The sequence below is a fragment of the Protopterus annectens genome, chromosome 1.part0 (assembly GCF_019279795.1).
Source record: "Protopterus annectens isolate FY-2018-M chromosome 1.part0, PAN1.0, whole genome shotgun sequence".
Taxonomy (NCBI): domain Eukaryota; kingdom Metazoa; phylum Chordata; order Ceratodontiformes; family Protopteridae; genus Protopterus; species Protopterus annectens.
In genome coordinates this window covers 1855628956-1855653359 of record NC_056725.1, presented here as the reverse complement: position 1 = coordinate 1855653359, position 24404 = coordinate 1855628956, and the positions used below count along the sequence as shown (strand labels likewise).

The following is a 24404-nucleotide window of genomic DNA, read 5'->3' as shown; positions in this document are numbered from 1 at the left end:
TTCTTCCCACATTATTTACTTTCCTGGCTTGAACTCCATAACCAACTCGGCTCGTGGCATAGGGCTGCCGGACTGCAGCCCCCTCAAAAATAAAAAAGAGAAAGAAAAATGAGAAAGAAAAATGAAAAATAAAAAAAAAATTATTTTTCGAAATTCGCGCATGCGCATAGACCGAGTCCCGACTACTGTCAGTCTATGCGCATGCTCAAGGCAGTCCGGCCGTCCCCATAGGGGGACACAAGGAGACGTCTGTGCACTTTTACAGTGCACAGACTCGCCAGGATTATGGGTCGCGTCCTTGGTATTTCTTTATCTGTGGAGCTTTTCTCTCCGGGTCTCTTCTGAAAAAGGGCTCTGCAGCCCAGTCGGACTAATCCAGTTAATAAAGGTCAAATAAATAAATAAAAACTTTGAAGTCTTCAGTAAGCAGGGGCGGTTCGTGGCATAGGGCTGCCGGACTGCAGCCCCCTCAAAAATAAAAAAGAGAAAGAAAAATGAGAAAGAAAAATGAAAAATAAAAAAAAAATTATTTTTCGAAATTTGCGCATGCACATAGACCGACTACTGTCAGTCTATGCGCATGCTCAAGGCAGTCCCCATAGGGGGACACAAGGAGACATCTGTGCACTTTTACAGTGCACAGACTCGCCAGGATTATGGGTTGCGTCCGGACTGCAAGAGCTCGTCGGGCAGGAGCATTAGGATCTCACGGGTCTTTCAGTATTGCGCGGGAAGGATGTACGTTAGCTGGATATATTCAGGTAAGGTGCCTTGCGCGGGAAGGATGTACGTTAGCTGGATATATTCAGGTAAGGTGCCTTTTAATTTACAATGTTTATTTGTATGGTGCTTATGCTGTACTGGAGTTTGTGTGTATGGTGCTTATGCTTTACTGGAGTTTGTGTGTATGGTGCTTATGCTTTACTGGAGTTTGTGTGTATGGTGCTTATGCTTTACTGGAGTTTGTGTGTATGGTGCTTATGCTTTACGTGTGTGTGTGTGTGTGTGTGTGTGTGTGTGTAAATGCCCCAGGTGCTTCTGGTGGTGTGGTAGGGAATGCCTCAGGCTTGAACCCTGTACCCTGTATGCATGTGTTAAAGACTTGAGTTCCCTACCCACCACCATTTGTAAAAAAATGTCAGATTTTTGCCTCATATTCGATCTGATCTGTTCCTCATAATATCTGCGGTTTGTAAATGTTGCAATGCTTGATATTTGATGGTGTAGTAGTAGCATTGTTGCCTCCCAGCTGCAGGTTCTTGGGTTTGATTCTTGGCTGGGGTTCCTTCTTTGTGGGGTCTGTAGGGTTGGGAGGGTGGCTTAATGGTTAAGGTGTTTACCTTACAAACACAAGGTGCAGGGTTTGAGTCTCACAAGGGATAATTGGCTAGGCTTAAAATGGCTCGCAAGGGCAGTTAGCTTAGTACTAACCTATGAACCTATGCACCTATGTATCTTCTCCCTGTGTTTGTGTGGGTTTGCTTTTGTGTCCTCCCATGTTACAAAGACATGTCTGCATTATTTCTTCCTGGGCCTCTGCTGAAAATTGTTTATTTGTTCCAAGTCAGACTGTCCTGATTAAAAAATGTTAAATAAAATTGACAGGCATTTGAATTTCAGACTTAAGGGTTTCTGAATTTTTAATTCCTTGCATATTTGATGGTGCAGTGGTAGTATTGTTGCCTCACAGCTATAGGTTTTCTGGTTTGATTCTTGGTTGGGGTGGTTTCTGTGTGGAGTCTGCATCTCCTCCATGTGTTTGTGTGGATTTGCTCTGGTGCCCTGCCATTTTACAAAGACGTGTCTGCAGTTTTAATCCCTGCTGAAAATTGGTTTTGTTCTGTCCGCAGTAAAATTGACAGGCATTTGAATTTCAGACTTCAGGTTTCTGAATGTTTAATTCCTTGCATAATTGATGGTGCGGTGGTAGTATTGTTGCCTCACAGCTATAGGTTTTCTGGTTTGATTCTTGGTTGGGGTGGCTTCTGTTTGGAGTCTGCATCTCCTGCCTGTGTTTGTGTGGATTTGCTCTGGTGCCCTGCCATTTTACAAAGATGTGTCTGCAGTTTTAATCCCTGCATCTCTGCTGAAAATTGTTTTGTTCTGTCCAGTAAAATTGACAGGCATTTGAATTTCAGACTTCAGGTTTCTGAATGTTTAATTCCTTGCATAATTGATGGTGCAGTGATAGTATTGTTGCCTCACAGCTATAGGTTTTCTGGTTTGATTCTTGGTTGGGGTGGCTTCTGTCTGCATCTCCTCCCTGTATTTGTGTGGATTTGCTCTGGTGCCCTGCCATTTTACAAAGACATGTCTGCAGTATTAATCCCTCGCCTCTGCTGAAAATTGTTTTGTTCTGTTCGCAGTAAAATTGACAGGCATTTGAATTTCAGACTTCAGGTTTCTGAATGTTTAATTCCTTGCATAATTGATGGTGCGGTGGTAGTATTGTTGCCTAACAGCTATAGGTTTTCTGGTTTGATTCTTGGTTGGGGTGGCTTCTGTGTGGAGTGTGCATCTCCTCCCTGTGTTTGTCTGGATTTGCTCTGCTGCCCTGCCATTTTACAAACACGTGTCTGCAGTTTTAATCCCTCGTCTCTGCTGAAAATTGTTTTGTTCTGTCCGCAGTAAAATTGACCGGCATTTGAATTTCCAACTTCATGTTCTTCAGAATACATAGTAGCACAACCTTTTTTTTTTTAGCAATTTTCAAGTTTATAAGATGAATATTTTAAATTTGTCCCTATTTTGGGACTGTATTCCCCATTATTGGCTTCGTCCAGGTTTTTGTGCTAAGGTTGACAGCTATGGCAAGAACTGAATTCACTGAATATGTTTGAGGGCTGTATTCCCTCATTACTGGGTTTGTCCAGGTGTTTTGTACTAAGAGGTTGACAGCTATGGTGAGAACTGAATTCACTAAATGATAGCCATTTAAGTTTCAGTCTTCCTCTCTTTTACAAAGCAGCTGATGTGGCGAGTGGTATGTTACTCTGACTGTTTTTGCTCAGGGACCTTGGCAGTAAAATATATGGTGGCAACACAACATTTTATTCTAGCAACTTTCCAAGATTATACAAGCAATGTTTAATGTGTCCCTGTTTTGGGGCTTTTGGCCCCCAATACATTTTGGCTTTTTCCAGTTTTCTTGAGCTGAAGTTGAGATGCAGTTGAGTATTGAGTATATTTTACAAGGAACTGAGAGCTGCAGGGGAATAGAAGTTTAGTGCTTTGCCAAGTTAATGCTATAGCACAACAGGCTGTGTACTTGCTTTTGATGCAGAAGGTTGTGGGTTCTACTCCCACTAGGAGTAGATGCTGCCGTACTGAGAATGTTCTCCTTGGTGAAGATACTAACTATGAGTTCGTTATCAGTTTGCCATCCATTTCCTCTTGCAATATTATTACTAGCTTATCATTTTTTTAATGTAATATAGACAATTTATTCCTGAGGGGCAACAGACACTTTATATTTCGATGAAACCATGAAATATAAAGGTGATTGCTAGCAGCAACCACTTCATTAGTTACAGATTTCTTTAATGTGGAATTATTTAGATGACTGACTTCAGAGATTGTGCATATTTACTGATAATGGACTGTAGAATTGTGCATATTTACTGATAAAGGTGGACTGTAGAATTGTGCATATTTACTGATAATGGTGGACTGTGGAATTGTGCATATTTACTGATAATGATGGACTGTGGAATTGTGCATATTTACTAATAATGGTGGACTGTGGAATTGTGTATATTTACTAATAATGGTGGACTGTGGAAGTCTGAGTAGACTTTCTTATGATAAATGTTCTCAACTGGGCAGTTTTGCCATTATGGGTGCATATGGTTTGTTTCATTGCTTACTGGAAAAAATGTTCAAAACAAATTTAAAACATCCTGTAACAAGTGTACTGTATTGTACAAGGAATATAATTTTAGTACAATGAGGAAGGTGTATCAAAGAGCACATGTATGTTTCATATGCAAGGAGCCTATGATTCGAAAACAGCCCAAAATTAATCTTTATCTGCCACTGGCAAAATGTATTTTCTTTGAATGTGGGTTTCAATGAATGTGAGTTTCAAGGGCAGATAAGTTTTAATGCTAAGTTTTCATTGTGAGACTGCATTGCTTTGTTTAACAGATGACTTAGTGTTTGTGCTGTAAAATACAAAATAAAACTTTCAAATGAAGTCCAACTCATCATAGAAGTAAAGCAGTATGCACATTAGTGTTTATGGTAAATGGAGTGAAATAGCCAAGTATAATGGTTCATTGGAATGGCTGCAGAGGCTCCATTCAACCATTATTTTGTCAGGGGGGGAAGGGCAGCAAACTCAGACAGGCCCAGCTGAACTATACCTCCCAACTGTCCAGATTTTCAAAGAATGAATAGATTTTTGCTTCTTATTTTTGGTTTGTTCATAAAATTTGTAGTTTTAATTCCTAAATGATTTGCCAGAATTCACACTAAGTTTCAGACTTCATAACCTTCAGAAAAATGCATGTTAAAGTAAGAGCTGTTCTATCAACTGTCTCAATTTATACAAGAGCAATTTTTAGTACTGTTTATATGTGCCCCCAATATATTTGTCCTTGTTCAGATTTACTGCATTAACAGGTTGAGAGGTACATGCAAATAAATTGCTTTATAGAATTAGGCATAGCCAACCTCTCAACTGTCCCCAATTTTGGCTCAAAATGTTGCTCTTCCCCCTTATAATCCCTCCGCAAAATAGCAATTTTGGAAGAAAACATGGAGGGTTTACAATTAAGAAATAACTGTAATAATCAAAGTTATAGATTACTTGAAATGCATGTAGATTCTTTTATATTTTGTCAGCTGCTCAAGGTAGCAGTACTAATATTAAAGTGTCCCTTCTTTGACAGGTAGCAGCTGTATTGTGTGTCTATTTTATATTTTTGCATCACGTTTTTGTCCATTTTCATAAAATTGTGTTTTTGGCAAATTAGTGACATCACTAAAGACTGAAGTTAGAAAATGACAGACATTTGAGTTTCAGATTTTATACCCTTCAGAAAATTCATACTAATGCAAGACCTATTCTATTATCTTTCTAAGTTTATTAGAGCAATATTTAAAATTGTCCTTATTGTTGGGCCTTTGTCCCACTTCTGTGTATGGCTTTGTCCAGATTTCTTGCTCTTAAGGTTGAGAGGTATGACAAATGTGTCAGGGCCATCACAGTCAGCCAGAGAGATTTCAAATTGTGACATGCTTATTGCACCCCACTCCCCATGTAGTGACTCTGGATGTGTCCAAGCAAGGCAAGGAGTAGTTGTATCTACCTTGGATGGGGAGGACACACTGCATAAGTACTACAGTGGCTTTTCATCTGTCCTTGATTTTGCAGAATGGTCTGGTTTCTGTCATATTTTGTACTGTTGATTTATGCTTATTACTCAAAGTGCCTGTTGCTCTGTGTTTTAAGTAGCAATGCTTTAATGACCATAAGGTAAGCTTGTCTGAGATCGTAAGATGCAAGTAAGCTTTAATAAGCATACTGTTAAAGAATTGCCAACATTGAAAACCTTTCTGTTGTTGCCATGCAGAGAATACTTGACTAGATAATGTATAAGCCTTGGGTATTAAAGGACAGGATTCCATTATTTTAAAAAGCTCATTACACTTGTTGGAGACATCCAGTCATCTCTGCAGACTTTACCGTAAACTAAACAGAATGCCAATCATGTGTGGTCCATAACCTGTACAGTAATCCTTTAAGCAATGTATCTTGAGCTTGTTTCTTGTTTGCTTTTCATTTTTACTTTTATCATGTTTTCCCCATGAAACAAGTTGTCAGGCAGCAGGTCTTTTTTGGATAAGAAACATTTTTACAAGTAGGGGCATCACATAGATTTCTACTTTCAGCATGTTACTTGGTACTTTAATAAAGCTGAATATATTATAATTAGGACTGCAGTGCAAGGAGAAGTGGTTTGAGTTGAGTGCTTCTGGTTTTCTTATACTTGATTTTGACTGGCATTCCAGTAATGTATTTAAAAAGTAATTTATTTTTTCATGCCTCACAACCTTTTGTTTCCATCTAGATATTAAGTAAGCTGTCATGCAGCCAATGCATTGAAATATTTTTATTCTTCTACACTTATTTTTGTCTTGATTGGACTTTCATAATGATGGTTTGCCACCCAGGGCAGCGTATTTAATTAAAGTTAGTTTTTTGTGGTTTTGTGCATAGCTCCTCCCCTTTCTGGTTGACCACACCCCCTCCCCTTGACCCCACCCATTCAGCTGTCTCCTGCAGCCCCCCTGTGATTTGAAGTCACCAGCCGCCACTGTCAGTAAGAAACCAGTATAAACGTTCTGTCGGAGTTGCACAGCAAGGGAAGGAACAGGAAACTGTGACAACTCTGACATCAGTGTTGTTGAGTGATAGACCAGCGAGTTCTGTATAAAAGAGCAATGGATGACACTGGATGAAACTGAAGAGAATATGGCACAGAAAGATGCTCAGGAACGTTTTGTAGAATGCCCACAGGAAATTGAGAATAAATAATGTTCCCTCAGTTTAGAAGAAAATGATCTAAGGGAAGAGTTGGATAGACATATTAAGAGCAATGAGAGAAACAGACTACAGAAAGTCAATAAGACCCAAACTGTTAGAAGTTTGATAAAACAAATGAGCACAGTAACTAGGACTGTTCATAGAAATTCATATGCTATAACAGAAGTAAATAGGATATATTACTGTGCAGCTAAATTAATAACAGATAAAGTCTTACCACAAAACACCGGGGAACAAGTGAAAGGAAGGGGAGAAATCAAATGTCATCATGGAAGTATCAAATAGAGAACACTATACAAGAAGTGTAACTGTTAAAACAGTACAGAAGAGGGAACAGATAAAAATACTCAGAAAGCTAGACATGATAAAAGCAACATGCACTAGCAGAAGAGATCAACATCTATCATACACTATTGCAAATAATAAACTAAAGATATCAGCACTGGCAGATAAAAACTTACAAGGTATGCAGGTTAATATCAAGGAAAAGTACAAAATAAGCAATTTATTGATGACCTAAAAAGTTTTTTAGAGAACTGGAAAACAAGGCAAAGGAATTAAAAGAAGAAACAGACTCATTCTGGAGAAATATCTCTAAAGATCCTGTGGAACATAACAAAGATGCTGAATGGAGAGAAGTAGTAAAAGAAAGAATAAGAAGTTCAATTTACAGGATATGAAATGGGATAAGTAATGACCAGAGGAACTGAAACAAAATTAAGAAAATCTCCTAAATGGAAAACCACGGGCCCAAATGCAGTACCTAAGTTCTGGCTAAAATTATCAACATCTTTACATGAAGACTTAGCCATGAGTAAGAACTATTTATATGGCACCCTGAAAAGATGTTAACCTGGTTAACAACAAGAAAAACATCACTCCTCCTTAAGAGTGACTCTGCAAGCTTTCCTAAAAACTATAGACCAATAACTTGCCTTCCAACAATGTATAAACTATACACTGGCGATGATGCTGGCAGAGTCTATAGCCATTTAGAAGAAAACTGAATCATGGCAATAGAACAAACAGGTAACAAAAGAAAGTCATATGGAACAAGGGATCAATTGTTGTTCAATAAAGTGATAATGGAGAACTGTAGAAAGGGGAATAATCTAAGTATGGTATGGTATGGATAGACTGCAAAAAAAGCATTTGACAACATCCCACATTCATGGATAAAAGAGTGCTTAAAAATGTATAAGATGCACCCTACACTGATCAATTACATTATAGCAACCATGACACACTGGCAAACCACTTTGCAGTTAAGCTATGATAAAGGGCAAATTATTATTCCAGGGATAAAAATTCAAGGGTAGATATTTCAGGGTGACTCTGTCATCACTGCTTTTTTGTCTTGCCCTTAATCCATTAAGATGTCTACATAGCAGATTAGGTCATGACTACAGCTTGGCTCCCAGAAAACAACAAGGTGTAAAGACTTCTCATTTTCTTTTTGTGGATGATTTAAAACGATATAGTTCATCAGATGAAGAACTGAAAGCACAACTGCAAGTGGTCAAATCTTTCTCAGAAGATACAAGAATGTCATGTGGTCTTGATAAATGTGCAAAAGCAACCATTAAAGCAAGAAAGCCGCAGCACCAAGACAATATCAGTCTGGGACAGGAATGTGATATAAAAGAACCTGAGCAAGACGGAGTATATAAATATTTGGGAATTGATGAAGGATCAACAATAAAACATGAACAAATGGAAGTAAAACTTAGTAAGCAATATTTTAGAATACTAAAATGAATACTGAAAATAGCTCTGACATCTAGGAACAAAGTCCAAGCTATAAACCAATTTGCCCCAAAAAGTATTGGATGAGTTGGACAAGAAACAAGAAAAATGCTTCATGTTTGTCAAATGATTTATAAAAATCATTGTTTACCAAAATTATATATTACCTGTTCTGAAAGAGGTATGGGCCTCCTCAAAATTGATTACATGTATAGCTCTGCAATCACAAGATCCAAACATAGTGAAGGTTTTAAACCAGAGGATCATAGGAAGTTACTAGGCTAATGGCCCTAGGGAATGTTATAAGCCTAGCCAAGTTCTTACCCTTATTTCCACGATCAGCACCTATTGCCCCATCCAAGAGGGACACAGGTGGAACCCCTGGATGAATTTATGGTCACCCATTCAACCATCCAGACTGAGTTTGAAGAGGGCCAAAGAGGTACTCTGTTGGACATGAAGTGGGAGTCTGTTCCAAAGGTGTAGTAACCTCTGGGAGACAAATCTGTCTCTCCAGCAGGTTTTATTAATTTTACATACCAGGTTAAGGTTACATAGCAAAAGGGGCATTGTACTCAATTATTGGCCTGATGAGGGAAGAGTACAGGAAGGTTATAACTACTTTTTTTCTGGAAGCAATGCCCTTACTTATGAAATGAGCAATATAGAATGCCCTTCTTACCACTGTGGAGACAGTCAAAGATAAGGTTACTGTCAACCTGTGTGCCCAGGACTCTCACCACTGAGTGTGTATGTAAGGTATTGCTATTGATGTGGTAGTTAGCAGGAACATCACTTTTACAGAAAGGAATGATAGTACATTTTTTGCATTGAGTTTAAGGCCATGACTTTGGCACCAGTCATTTGTTTGTGTAAGACCCTCTTGTAGGATGTTGACATCATTTGGAGAGTCTATGAATTATCCCAGTTTGCAGTCATTAGCAAACTTTGTCAGCCACAGGCCTTTAGTTTTTGCTTGTACTTCAGAGAAATAGATTCCAAACAGTAGAGGTCCCAGAACTGATGCCTGTGGAACAGCACTGGTTACAGGTCTGTTGTTGGAGCTGGATTCCCCTATTTTGTCTATATGAGTTCTATCAGTAAGCCAGTTAATGACCCATCTAATGGTATAAAGGTTGATACCTAGCTGGGTGAATTTGTCAATGATGCCTGAGTGGGGAATAGTGTCAAACGCCTTGGCTAAGTCCAGGTAGGCTGTATGCACAGATTTCCCTTCATCCAGAGGCTTGGTGACTGGCTCAAAGAAGTCTGCCAAATTTAACAGGCATGATTTGCCTATGTCAAGTCCAAACTGAGTAGGGTCAAGTGTTTGAAGATTACCTATATATTTGTTTATAAGGTCCATGATGATCTGTTCCATGGCCTTGCAGATAAGGCTAGTTAGACTAATAGGTCTATAGTTCCCAGGGTCAGTGGATGCACCACCTTTGTGCAAGGTAATAATGGTGGCTGTTTTCTATTCAGCTGGTACAAAGCCGGTGCTTCGACTATGATTGAAAAGAGTACCCAATGGTGTTACTAATTCATGTTGGAAACTATGTAGGACACAGTCTGGAATGTTATCAGGTCCCATACATGCTGTGTTTTTGGCCTTAAAGAGGGCATTTATGACTTGCTCTTTAGAGGTACATGGTAGGGGAGAGGTGGTAGAGATGTCATGGGGTATGTGTGGCAGGGACAGTGGAATGAAGTTTTCACAGAACCTGTCAGCCAACAGGTTAGCTATGGCCACATGTTCACTATATGTGGTATCATTAACTACCAGTTCGGCACAAATCTGGGCCTTTCCTTTTAAGTTACTGATGTAACTATAGAATGCCTTGTGGTTGTCCTTTGTTGAAGAAGCTAATTTGGACTCATAGTTTGCTTTGGAGGACTTCAAAAGAAGTCTTATTTGTTTGTTTAAGCTGAAGAGGGTGTGTTTCCAGTTTAGGAGGGCTCACTCCCTCTTACTCTTATAAAGCAATTTCTTCCTCTTACTGTAAAGCCTGTTAATGGCAGTTATCCACCAGGCAGGTTTGCTTTTCCTTGAGGAGCTTGCTTTGGTTCTATCAGGTACAGCCAAGTCAATGCAGGTATACAGGTGTTCATATAAAGCATTGGTGTAGAGCTTAGCATACTTCCTAGTTCCATCTGAGGGAGGTGGTGCAGTGAGGCTATTTATACCTTTCCATAAAAGGTTATAAGCTGCTTTGGAGACGTTTTTTAGTTTAGTTGCTGGAGAAACTGTGGGAAATTCTCTGTCCATAGTGGCAGGTAAATTTATATGATCAGGAAAAGAGGTCACACTTAGGAGTGGCTAGTGGGTGAGAGGTGTGTTGGTACCTCTGAGGCTAGGCTTAGTGTTCCACCTGACAGTAGACTAGGGCCGCGAGAAACCTCTGGAGGGCCACAAGCAAAGTGCTAAGAAAAAATGTAACCAACAAAACGTTTGCGGCTATAACCACCGATGGTAACCACCGCTACAAGCAGTATACAATGGAGCACTACACGCAAACAAGTGCAAACACGGGGTTTTTAAGAGGAAATATATCTGAAAACTTGTTTTATAAACATCACTTGATCATATACTTGCAACATTCATGTATGACAAGACATGTGAGTAACCTGAAGGTTAATACTGCATTTCCATGACAGCTCCAGAAAGCATGATGAATAAATTCTTTCACAGAGCTGTATCCTTTAATATATGGGTTAATAAAACAGCCAAACACAGCACTAGATAAAAAGATGTAAATCCCTCAGTAGATGAGAAGGTCTCTAGCACGTATTATATTGTAATGTATTGTTTATTTTACTTATTTAACAATAACCCATGACTGAGTATGGGTAATGCAGGATTTATTCATTGTTGTTGTGGTTTGATTACAAGGCCAAAGGACTCCACTGGGGCTGGTCTTTTTGTGGAGTTAGTTTAACCTGTTTTGATCCCCTACATCCTATCTGTAAGCCAGAAGGTAATCCAGAGGGTGACATAGGGGTTATTTTCCACTTTATTTAGCTTTCCTACTAAACCGGAGTAGGGGATTGTGTCAAAAGCCTTGGCCAGGTCAAGGTCTGCAGTGTGTTCCTTTTTGCCTTCATCCATTGCTTTAGTGACCTTTTCAAATTCCACAAGGTTGACTAAGCATGACCCACCATTGATGAATCCAAACTGATATTGGTCCAACATATGGAAGTTTCCCATGTCCTTATTGATTAGTTCCATGATAAGTCTTTCCATGGTTTTGCATATGAGGCTGGTCAGATGTATGAGTTTGTAACTGCTTGGGCCTGTGGAAGGTCCTCTTTTATGCAAGGGAATGACTGGAGCTGTTCTCCATTTGCTTGGTACAAAACATTTCTGGAGGCCAAGGCTGGACAGCGAAGTTTGTGGGGTGGCTAAATCATGCTTTGTGCTATTCAAGATGCTCCCAAGGACATTGTAAGGACCCATCAAGGCATCATGTTTAGCTTTTAATAGCACTTTCAAGATCTTGGTCTTGTGTGATAGCTGGAGGTAAGTCTGTTTCAGGAATCTCTTATGGGATAGACTGAGAGGAGAGAGGGATAAGGTTTGAAATAAATTTATCAGCAAGTAGGTTAACTATATCTTTAACCTCAATGTAGGCAACATAATTCATGATCACCTCAGGACATTACCGTACCACACGAAGAAAACTTTGGCACTTCTGTTATCATGGTCTCAGAAACTGCACTCAAAAAGTATTCCAATGTATTTGTCTATAGCAAGATTTATAAGACAGTATAACATGTTTACCCTGTGTCATTTGGTTGAAATGAATTACTTACAGTTACCTATTTTCACCTACAGATCCTCCAGATGTGCCACGGAATCTTACCTGTGAAACTCAGGATCTACGGGAAATGATTTGTTCTTGGCATCCAGGGAAAGCAACTAATCTGATCACAGAGTACAGCATTTTTGAACAGTATGTCCTTTTTAACAACATAATCAGACACACGGTATAAGACTGTATGTATGTGGGTGTGTTTCTTTATATGTGTATCAAACACACAAAAATATGTATTTTGTCATCTGTGCACAGAAGGCACTTTTTATTGACTTAGATGATCATCAAGGTATGCTACAGCTGACTATCGTTTAGTGTTAAATAAAAACAAATGATAACAACACAGGAGGCTCAGATGCAAAAGTTTACTAGTGTACACCAGGAGGCAAAAAACCATACAAGTACAGAGTTTTGTCTGACATGATGCAGGAAATACACAATTTTATATAGTCTTACATTCAGGCTGTGCCCACCTTACTGACGTGGTTAGTCACAGGGCACCTACATCACTATGGTCTACAATATTCTATTCATAAGAAAAAGCTGATGTTATACATTTTAAAAGTTTTCCCATGGGAATAATACAGCCTTGCAAAGCACCTGGTTCGTTATAATGTCTTTCTGTAAATGTTACTCTTCCAAGGTCTCAGGCTAGCTTGAATACAATAGTCGGTTCACTCTTGTAATATACTTCTTTGTTCTTCTTGCAACTTTTACTTTAGCAGCTGTGTCTTATCTCTGATACATTCACAAGGTCAATTATCTCAGAGGAAGGAATAAGAATATTCAATGCTTTATACATTTAATTTTCCTGACCCAGCAGATAATCATTAGTGAAAACATAAGCTTGCTGAGCTGGCTACTGCCAGGGTCAGAGTTCAAATATACTGCAGCTCCAAAGCTTCAAGCAATTACATGTAAAATCATTCTTATTGCCATATTGTAAATAGAATAAAATGCATTATATACTATTTGCTTTTAAACTAGCACTTTATACATGTTCAAATACATATTTTTCTAACATTTTCCTCCCTTTTAATACTTTTTATTCTATTCAGAAACATAAACAATGTTATATCGTCTCCTAGCCTTCTCCTTTAAGGACTTTTAACTAGGCAAGTCATTTAGTTTATATTTCGAACAAGTTTCGCCTGGAATCAATAGTTCCAATTCAATGTCTTGGTACAAAGTTTCAGTTACAGATATATCAACAAAATCTTTGACTAATCTTTTCATACAGGGATCCCACAACAGACACATGCTCCTAATAGGAGCAGACCAACACAAATAGCAATCAAAATATTCATTAGGATAGAACCCCACCCACCAAACAGACTCTGGAAAAAGTCGTCAGTGGGTTTGGGCCTGGTTCAGTCATGGCCGATACCTGCTGTATTACCTCTAGGTGATCATTAATTTCGTGCCGATTGTCTGGTATGTACGCACAGCATTCTTCTTTGATAAGCACACAAGTACCACCTCTCGCCGCTAGGGTGAAGTCAAGAGCCATTCGATTTTGTAGCACAACAGTTCTCATTGCATTCAGTTCGTCAGTCACTAGTTCGAGAGCAGAAAAAGTTGCGTTACTCATTACTTCGAGAAGCTTCGACAGTTTTCTCAACTCCCAGATCGATTTGACTGCTCCATATGCTGGAAATATCCCAGCCCAGGATATGACACTGTCACTCAAGTCCATATGAGTCAATTTTTCTTTATCTTTCATGGAATGATGGTTCTTCCAACCAGCTTCGATCTTTCCCATTGGATTTACAGGTTTTCCGATAGGATCTTCAGGTTTTCGGGCTACATCTCTTACATTTCGTATCTTACCTAGAGGTAATTCTGCAGTATGCCTTATAGCTGGAACCAGATAACCCAAAAACAACTGCGGACCAATTCTCAGGTAGCCATTTGTATGCTTTTTTCCCACAAATAAAATAACAGTTTTCTACTTTGGTACTGATGCGGGTTAGTTCTGAATGAAACATTTTCTTGTCTATAACAGACAATTGTTTATGCAAGACAGGATTTCTCTGCACTTCACTTAATGTTGTTTTCATTAAGCTCAAATATGAATCATAATTTATGTTACAAATAGTGCTTTTATCTTTAGTTTTAATATAGCATTTATAAGATACAGTTATGTTACAGTTACTCCAACCCACTTGGAGTGTATCATTCTTATAGAAACATACAATTCCCCTCTGTGTAATAGGCAAATACAATGCAATTTTGTCCTGTGATCTTACAGAACCTGTATCAAAAGCAAATTTTCCCAAGTCTCATTTATCCCCAAGGGGACAGCGGACATCAACAGTCCTCCATATGCTGTTGGTATGGCAGTACAAACCCAGCAATTTGAAATGTTCATAGTCTCTACATATACACGCTTCATAGCTAGGTATGTGTTAAAGTTTGGATGCCAGTCTATAGACAGTTCATCATGTTTCTCCACTTTCACTTGTGTGGTTATATGTAGGAAGAACCACAACAAAAGGAAAGTCATCACAATCATAGTCAATAAATGCATAGTTAGCAAGATGATTAAACAATATCTTCGGGTTGATCTGTATTTTACTCATTTCGCTCTTGGCCATCCTGCCTTTGTTGTGTGTCAGTCACAAAATGTTTATCAAGCTGAAAATTCTTTACCGGTTTACAGTGCGTCAGGTGGACCCAGGACGACCTTTCAGCAACTTTGACTGCAGTAGGCGTCGCCAACAGTACCTGGTACGGTCCTTCCCACTTTGGACTCACCCAATTCTTCCTCTTCATGACCTTCAACCAAACCCAGGACCCTGGGGTCAGCACTGCTTCCAACGGTCTGGTCTGTCTTTTATCTGAAAAAGAGTTCAACTGCAAAACAGTTTTATTAGTTAACAGTTTCCTCATATAACTAGCTAATGAGCTGTCAGCCTCTAATTCTGCAGGCATGAGAGCTTTCCACTGTGGTACATAATATGCCCTTCCAAATATCACTTCAAAGGGGGTCAAACCCTTTACATTTGGAGCTGTTCTCATGCTCAGCAGTGCCAAAGGCAAACAGCAAATCCAATTCTTCTGTGTATCATCTACTAACTTCCTCAATTTGTTTTTTAAAATTCCATTGTACCTTTCCACCAGTCCTGCAGACTGTGGGTGGTAAGCACAATGATTTTTCAAGGAGGTCCCAAAGAATCTCCCAAGTTGGTGAATCGTCTGATTCACAAAATGTGTCCCATTGTCACTATAGATTCTTTCCGGTATGCCAAATCTAGGAATTATTTCTTTTATTAGGGCCTTTGCCACTGTTGCTGCATCCGGATTTTTAGTTGGAAAAGCTTCTACCCATTTGGAAAACATGTCTATAATTACTAAACAGTATTTTTTCCCTTCACATTTGTTCAGTTCTATGAAATCCATACAGATAGTATGGAACGGATATGGTGGTATAGGAAAACTCCCTTGCTTGAATGCTCCTTGTGCATGATGTTTATTACAGACATGGCATGCTGCACAAAATTTTTGTGTGAAGTTTATGAATCCATATGTTTGGAATATTCGATTTACTAACTGTACCATCCCCCCTGTTGAGACATGGCACTGCCCATGGCTCAACAAAGCTGCATATCTAAATAAATTAGACGGCAATATTGTTTTTTTCTCTTTGGAGATATACAGTCCATTTTCGAGGATTGCACCTCGTTTCTCCCATTTTTGTTTCTCAGCTTTTGTAGTTAATGTTTGCATTGTTTTTAACATTTCTAAATCTAAAATCTCAGAGGGTTGTAATTCCTCGGTTAAAAGTAAAATTTCTGAGTCTGAGGCTGCTTGCTTTGCAGCTGCATCAGCTTTGCATTTCCTTTTGAAATTGCATCCTGTTGTTTTGTATGAGCTAAACATTTACAAATAGCTACTTTAGTAGGTAAATGAATGGAATCTAACAAGTTCAAAATAAGTTGCGCATGATTAATCGGTTTGCCAGTAGATGTTATCATTCCCCTATTTTTCCATTGCTGTGCGAAAACATGCACTGTAGAGAAAGCATACTGACTGTCAGTATATATGTTCACACATTTATCTTTCACTAGAGTACAAGCCCGTGTTAAGGCTATCAGTTCTGCTGCTTGAGCAGACAGGTTATGCTGTAAGGGTTGGGCTTCTAAAATCCCTGTATCTGTGACTACTGCATACCCTACTAGATTTTTCCCTGTAGGACCCTTTCTGCATGAACCGTCCACGTAAAATGTCACCTCGGCATCATCCAAGGGCATATCAGTAAGGTCTTGTCTGGGCAAAGTTATTTGCTCAATTTCCTGCAGGCAACTGTGTGGTGTGCCATCCACAGGAGTTGGAAGTAACGTTGATGGATTTAATGTTGTACAACGTTCAATTACCATATGAGGTTGGCTCAGCAGTATGGTCATACATGAAAGATGTCTAGCAGGAGATAGATATGCTATTTTCTCTTGCAGTAAAATTATCGCGACTGCATGAGGCACTCTCAATGTGAGAGGGTGGAACAACACCACTGAGGCGAAGCCTGTACTGCCATTGCAGCTGCGACTACTGCTTGCACACAGTGAGGCAATGATCGTGCCACTGGATCTAACTGTGATGAATAGTAAGCTATGGGGTTTTGCTTATCCCCATGCTGTTGCGTCAAAACTGACGTCATGTATCCCTGCTTACAATCACGGTCTGAAAAAATCTTTTGTGGTAATTTGGAAGTCCTAAAACTAGTGATGAAGCTATCAATTGTTTTAGTCTGCAGAAAGCTGCTTCTGCTTCAGGTGTCCATTGTAATACATCTTGTGCTGCCATTGGTGTTTTATATATTAAATCAGCCAGTGGAGCAGATTCTAAAGCATAGTTTGATAACCAGCTCGACAAAATTAGTCGCTCCCAAGAAGGACATCATTTCCTTCTTGGTTGCTGGTTTGGGTGCCTGTAAAATCGCTGTTTTTCTGTCTTCGTCTAATATTCTACCTTCATTGTATATTACATATCCTAGGTATCTAACCTGTTTTCTCCAAAGTTGTAACTTATTTTTGTTTACTTTGTGTCCTTGTGCTGCTAAAAATTTCAATAATGCTATCGTATCTTCCCTGCATTGATGCTGGGTAGGGCTGCTAGCAAGATGTCATCTACATAAAGTAGAATCTGACTACCTCCTGGTGGAGTAAACCCTGCCAGGTTGCTTGCCATTTCTTGTGCAAATATCGTTGGACTTTCACAATATCCCTGGTAGCCGAGTATAGGTATATCTTTTACCCTGAAATGTAAATGCAAACCAATACTGGCTATCAGGATGTATAGGTATTGAAAAGAAAGCATTGCTTATATCTACCACAGTAAAATATTTTTGTTGTGGTTTTAAATCATTCAACAAAGTGTGTGGGTCTGGCACTGTAGGTGCTCTGGGTATTATTGCATTGTTTACAGCTTGTAAATCCTGTACCATCCGCCATTCCCCGTTTGCTTTTTTAACAGGAAATAGAGGGGTGTTACATGGTGAATCAAGAGATTCTACCAGTACTCCTTCCTTGAGTAATGCTGCTATTATAGGCTTGATTCCTTGCTCTGCATCTTTCCTCAAGGGGTATTGTCTTTTTTGTGGTCTAAATGCTGATTTTGGTGTAATAGTTACTGGTCCTGCTGTTTGAATAAGTCCTACATCTGATTTACCTGTTGACCAAAGAATATCTGGTATATCACACAAGGCTTTTCTTCTTCTTCTAATAAGAATGCTAATCAGCTGTCTTCACTAGTTTGTAAGTGTACAGCTGGATGTGTCTGTGTTAGCCAATTCAATTTCTGTTTTTGTATTTCCTGTTCTGATAATTCTAAATCAGTTTGTTTTTCCCATCTTGTTACTTTTTCTCCTAAGTCTGCCCATCTCACATCCTTATTCTTTGTCAAGCTGACATGTGGTAGTCTATTAGATTTGTACAGTGTCATGAATTCCTGAGGTAGTGAACAGCTTACCACACTGTTTCCCTCAGTATCCCAATACAAGGTTCGTAATACTAATCTGTTAGCAGGATTTTTGAACAATTCTTGCTCATATTCTTTATCAGGTCCTGGCATGCTACAGTAGTATAGAGTACAATGTAACAAATGCTGTTGGTCAGTGTCAAGGGAGGGAGCCTTACTGATGGCTACATTCATCAGTTCTCGGTTACTGCCCCTGGACCAGTCGTAACTAGGTCCTGGCTGTACCAGTAAAAGGTTTCACCCTCCGGTCGCACCACAAAAGTATCCATTTGTCTTTATGCTTCCATACCCTGCATAGTGGGAACTACCGCTATGCCAAATATCTGCATAAGATCTCTTCCCAGTAAGTTTACTGGACATTTTGCAGAAACTACAATTTTACTTTTCTGAGTCATGCCTGAAACAGGGTCAGTTATTGCTATATCATGGGAGAGTGGCTCCCTATATAGCTGTCCATTTGCTGCTTTCACTAATATATAGTCAAGTGATTCAGAATATTCTGGTAACTTTGAAGGGTGTATCAAAGTTCGTGACTGTCCTGAGTCACACAAGAATTTCACTCGCCTTTCTTCCACCAGAAGTGTAACTTCTGGTTTTGTGTCTGCCAAATAGAGCTCCAAGCTCAGTAATGCCAAATCTAAAATTTCACTTTCTTCATCCTCTACATCTGCTTGCACTTCCTCTGTTCCTTCCACTACATTTACATTTGCCCTTTGTTTGTTTTCCTTCCCTGATGATTTCTGATTTTCATCACTATCATATAGTCAGTCCTCATCACCTTTATTTTCTGTAGTCACCTTTTTATTTAGCCTGCAATCCCTTGCTAAATGTCCTTTCTTGCCGCACTTAAAGCACTCACCTTTCTTTTTTCTCTCTCCAAAATCTTCTGACCTTTTGTCAGATTGTCTATTTCCCTGGGTATTTTTCTTACCCTTTTTACCTGACTGTTCTACAAAGACCTCTGCTCCGTCTTCAGCTGTGAAGTCCTGTGGCTTTTTTTTCTTTTTACTATTAAAGTGTCTTTCAGCATGTCTGGCATATTCAAGTAAGGCTTGTAGCCTACTTGTTCGATGATCTATCATATGCTTTGTAATAAAGCTACTGATAGGTGCAATGCAACCTTTCAAAACGCATTTTCAGTTGCTGTTCATATGAGGTATCATGTGTCTGATTTTCAGGAATAGCCATACCACTATGGTTATTGAAACATTCCAATAATCTACCATTGTACCCATCTACAGTTTCATTCTCTTGCTGTATGCATTGATTAATGCAAGTCCAATCTGCTCTAGGTTTCCATTTTTCAGAAATTCGGTCTGTAAGACCTTTGACTCTGTTGTCTAATTCTGCGTCACTATGTGGGAGTGGTTTAAGCTCTGCATTACGAGGATTCCAGGTGCCACAAATCATGTGCCAGTCTGGACCCACAATCTGTCTAACTACCTTTTCTACTTCTTCCCCATTCAAGTGGTAACTTAGTCTCATACCTTGTAAATCTTGTAAAAACTTTGTGTAATTAACTTTTGGATGAGGGATTCCCTCTGTAGCTTTCGAATATCTTCCGGTGTCCATGGTCTATATACTAGAAGAGTTGGGTCCTGCCCTTCCTGTCCTGCCTGAGGATTTGGTACCTCGATCAGTGGACAGATTTCTTCCTCACTCTCTTCTAGTGTGCTTCTCCCTATTTGATATAAGTCTGTGTCCCCAAGTGTTTTACGTGTCCGGGACCTAGTTTCAATAGGATCTCTAACAAATGGTTTTAGTACTCTTGTAACTTCAGGATAACGTGGAGGTGGACCAGCTTGTCCTCCTGCTTCATATCCTGAAAAGGCATTGGAGGCGGAGGAGGGGAGCCGTCGCTATTACTGTATTATTATCCTCTTTGTCTAAAAATAATGTTTTTGCATTTTTAGTTTTCTGTTCCCTTCAATTTACTTCCTCAATCCACCTGTGTGCTTGAGGAATGCCTAATCGCTGTTGTTTTTTTGCCTGACCTTCTGCGTCAGATTTAAGCTGTTTTAAAAGTTTAACTAATAGGTTCATAGGTTCATAGGTTCATACTAGGCTATCTGCCCGAGGGCATTTATAAGCCTAGCCCATTGTTTTGTGGCTTACGTCACCCCTTTAGTATGGGGAACTATACCCATTATTTTGCTGTGCCTCTGTCGAGCAGTGACACTGAGGTAATTCCTGGGGTATATCTGCGATCTCCCATCCATTGGTCAAGATTTCTCTTGAACAAGGCCAGCGAGGTGCTCTGCCTCACATGTACCGGGATTTTGTTCCACAGCATAGGGAGTCTTTGGGTGATGAATCTATCCCTCCAGCACGTCCTATTAATAGCCGTGTCGAGGTTTAAGTCTCCCGCCCTTGTGGCTCTGATGGATCTAGATTTTTGAGGTGAAGCATATTCATCAAATCTGGGTTTGACATGGCCTTGTATGTTAGGCAAAGGTCACCTCTGAGCAAGATGGCGACTGAATAGAGCTGGAGTTCTTTCAGTCGGGCAGCATAGGACAGATTTTTGAGACCCTTTATCCTTTTGGTGAGGAACTTTTGTGGCCTCTCCAGCTGCTGCAAGTGTCGGGTCAGATACATTCGAATGGGGCATTGTATTCAATCATTGGTCTGATGAGTGATGAGTAAAGGGAGACTATGACCTCCTTGATCTAGATGAGAATCCCTTCATGATAAGGTGGGCAATGTAGAAGGACTTCCTAACTACTTTAGCTACATGGGTGTCGAATGACAGACTACTATCAACCTGGGTCCCCAGGTCCCTGATAACTTCTTCTGTGCTCAGTGGATTTCCACCTATTTGGTAGCTAGGGGTAACCTTGTTTTTCCGAAGGGTATGACTATGCATTTTTGGCATTTAACTTTAGGCGTGGCTCTGGCACCAGTTATCCATTTCTGTGAGACCCTTCTGAAGGATATCTGTGTCAGATGTGTTTTCTACTATGGCTTCCAGTTTGCAGTCATCTGCAAACTTTGTCAGCCATAACCCTCCTGTGTTTGCTTGTACTGGAAAAGTAGATGCCAAACAAGAGGCCAGGACTGAGCCCTGTGGGACACCACTTGTGACAGGCTTTGAGTCTGACATGGCCAGCAACTTTGACCCTGTGGGTTCTGTCACTCAGCCAGTTTGCAACCCATCTTGTGATGTATGGGTTGACATTTAAGCTGATGAGTTTTTCAATGATACCCGAGTGGGGTATTGTATCGAAGGCCTTAGCCAGATCGTGGTAGGCTGTATGGACTGCCTTTCCCTCATCAATGGCTTTGGTGACTGTTTTAAAAAAGTCAACCAAGTTTAAAAGGCATGATCTGCCTTTGACAAAGCCAAACTGGGTTGGATCCAAAGTCTGCAAATTCCCTATGTCTTTATTTATGAGGTCCATTATGATCCTCTCCATGGCTTTGCAGATAAGGCTTGTCAAGCTAATGGGCGGTAATTTCCAGGGTCTGTGGAGGCACCGCTTTGTGAAGTGGGACCACAGTTGCAGTGCCACTCCTGGTGCGTATCCAGAGGTAAGACTTTGATTAAACAGCTGTCCTAGCTGTGGGTTTAATTCCTCATTGAGTTCGTGGAGCACACAGCCGGGGACACCATCGGGTCCCATGGATGCTGTGTTTTTGCTTTGGAGAGAGCAGTTCTCACTTGGCTGGAGATGTTTGGGGGCTGCACTCATTTGGTATAGATATCTCTCCTTTTGGGGGGGGAGAAGTTTGCACTGAACCTGTCAGCCAGTATGTTGGCAATGTCTGTAGGATCAGTAATCTTCACATCATTTTGAACTAGTTCTGAGCATATCTGGGAGTTTCCTCCTAGGTTTCTAACATAGCTAAAGAAGGCCTTATGATTGTCTTTTGAGTCTTTAGCTATTTTTCTCTCAAAATTTGCTTTGGATGATTTTATGAGAGCTCTTAGTTTTTACTTATAGTGATCAAGGGTGTCTTACCTTTTAAGGATTTTGCTCTATCTTGTAGTAGCTTCCTCCTTTTGTTGTAGAGTTTGTTTATGGCTGGGGTCCACCAGACTGGACGCTTGCCTTTGGTACAAAGAGTCTTTGTTTTGCTTGGGATTGCCTTATCCATGCAGTCCTGCAGGTGCTGGTAGAAGGCGTTTGTAAGTGATTCAGCGGCTTGAGTATTGTTTTCCATGCTCGGGGCCTGAAAGGAGACCACACTAGTCTTTAGAAGTGTGAAGTCGGCTTTTGAAATCTTGTTTAATTTACCATCAAATCTGTATTTATTAACCCATTTTGTATAATACCTTACATTATCAGTCCGTTGTAATTGCATATATTTTGCGTCATCAGTTAGGGCGGATCTCGCGATTTTTTAGTGCACTGATTTCCCATTCTAAAAAAAATGTTACGTAACCCTTTTCATCACGTGGTATTTCAGTTCCTTACACAGTTTATCTAGAATAACTGTCTACCTTATTCTGTTTCCCTGATCTCTGACAAAATATACAGTAATTTCCTTTTGTCCCTGATCTGTATAACAAATCTCTGACAATGACATTTACTGTAACCTAGTCCCTGATCTAAAACAGAAAAAAGGCAGATATTTTCCTACCTGAGCCTCCTGGGTCGACCAGTTCAAGACCGCTTCCGCCAGATCAGAAAGTGGCCAGCCTCTCAAAACGACAATTCAGTCGGAGGTCTTTGTGTTTCAAGAAGAACCGTTTGTAGCTTCTCCTGCAGTATTCACCACCAGTACACTCTGATCTGCAGCTTACCAAGGAATTCGGTTCAAGGAGGACCAAACTGTTAAATAAAACAAATGATAACAACACAGGAGGCTCAGATGCAAAAGTTTACTAGTGTACACCAGGAGGCAAAAAACCATACAAGTACAGAGTTTTGTCTGACATGATGCAGGAAATACACAATTTTATATAGTCTTACATTCAGGCTGTGCCCACCTTACTGACGTGGTTAGTCACAGGGCACCTACATCACTATGGTCTACAATATTCTATTCATAAGAAAAAGCTGATGTTATACATTTTAAAAGTTTTCCCATGGGAATAATACAGCCTTGCAAAGCACCTGGTTTGTTATAATGTCTTTCTGTAAATGTTACTCTTCCAAGGTCTCAGGCTAGCTTGAATACAATAGTCGGTTCACTCTTGTAATATACTTCTTTGTTCTTCTTGCAACTTTTACTTTAGCAGCTGTGTCTTATCTCTGATACATTCACAAGGTCAATTATCTCAGAGGAAGGAATAAGAATATTCAATGCTTTATACATTTAATTTTCCTGACCCAGCAGATAATCATTAGTGAAAAACATAAGCTTGCTGAGCTGACTACTGCCAGGGTCAGAGTTCAAATACACTGCAGCTCCAAAGCTTCAAGCAATTACATGTAAAATCATTCTTATTGCCATATTGTAAATAGAATAAAATGCATTATATACTATTTGCTTTTAAACTAGCACTTTATAAATGTTCAAATACATATTTTTCTAACATTTTGTTAATTGTAGCATTTGAATATAATTTTCAGTTTTGTGTTAAGAATTACTGACTGTGGTGGTTCCTTTTTGGCCCTGGCCATAATTCAGTGTACATAGGATTTAGTCCATAACTGTGTGACTGTGAAGTTAGTGCATGTAAGTAAATGAGTTTGGAAGAATGAAACCTCCTCCATATTAGGGGTGTAGTGTTGGAACTCCCACGCATACAGTCTGGTGCCAGACACATATGCAATACATTAGTGATTGACACTCATTTGTGCAGTCACTAGTGCTCACCCATCCAGCTTTTCACCAAAAGAAGGAATTGCTGGTATACCATGGATTTCCCCTTTCCCTACCTTGGTGTGACCTATGAGTTAGTATATATAAATATTTGTGGTGTGAGGGTACACCCCCCACACTGGGTTGCAGAGGGTTTGCATCCCTGCAAAAATATTTTTGCTGTGATTTTTTTTGCTCCGGAATGCTATTTGCATTCAGAACATTTTACACATTTGGAATCATAATTTTGTGAGGCAATCACAAACGAGTCTCAGAGCTGTTTGGGAGTCATATACTCATTTAAGGTCCTTTCTCTGAGTTTAAGATTTTCAAGAGTTTGTAGTTTGTCAGTGGCAATGACTCACATATGTGTACATGATTTTTTTTTCTTACCTCATTTGTGCAACTGTGTTGCTGGTATATGTAAGTAATGTTTCCCACATAAAGACATGCTTTGGTTTCTTTCCTTGGTTTTAGGTTATAAAATGTTGTTTAGTTTCACTGATATGTAACTTGTTGTTTTTTGTTTCCAATTAGGTCTGATATTGATTGCATTTTATCAACCA

At 39.6% G+C, this 24404-nt stretch overlaps 1 protein-coding gene across 2 annotated transcripts in view; it reads left to right on the top strand.

Annotated features, from left to right (window-relative positions):
* OSMR (oncostatin M receptor) overlaps window positions 1–24404 on the top strand; it is a 1030877-nt gene that overhangs the window by 202396 nt on the left and 804077 nt on the right. For both annotated transcript variants that reach the window (XM_044069885.1, XR_006364564.1), the window contains exon 6: window positions 12132–12249. In XM_044069885.1, the coding sequence (XP_043925820.1) occupies window positions 12132–12249 (118 nt within the window). The remainder of the gene's footprint in view (window positions 1–12131; window positions 12250–24404) is intronic.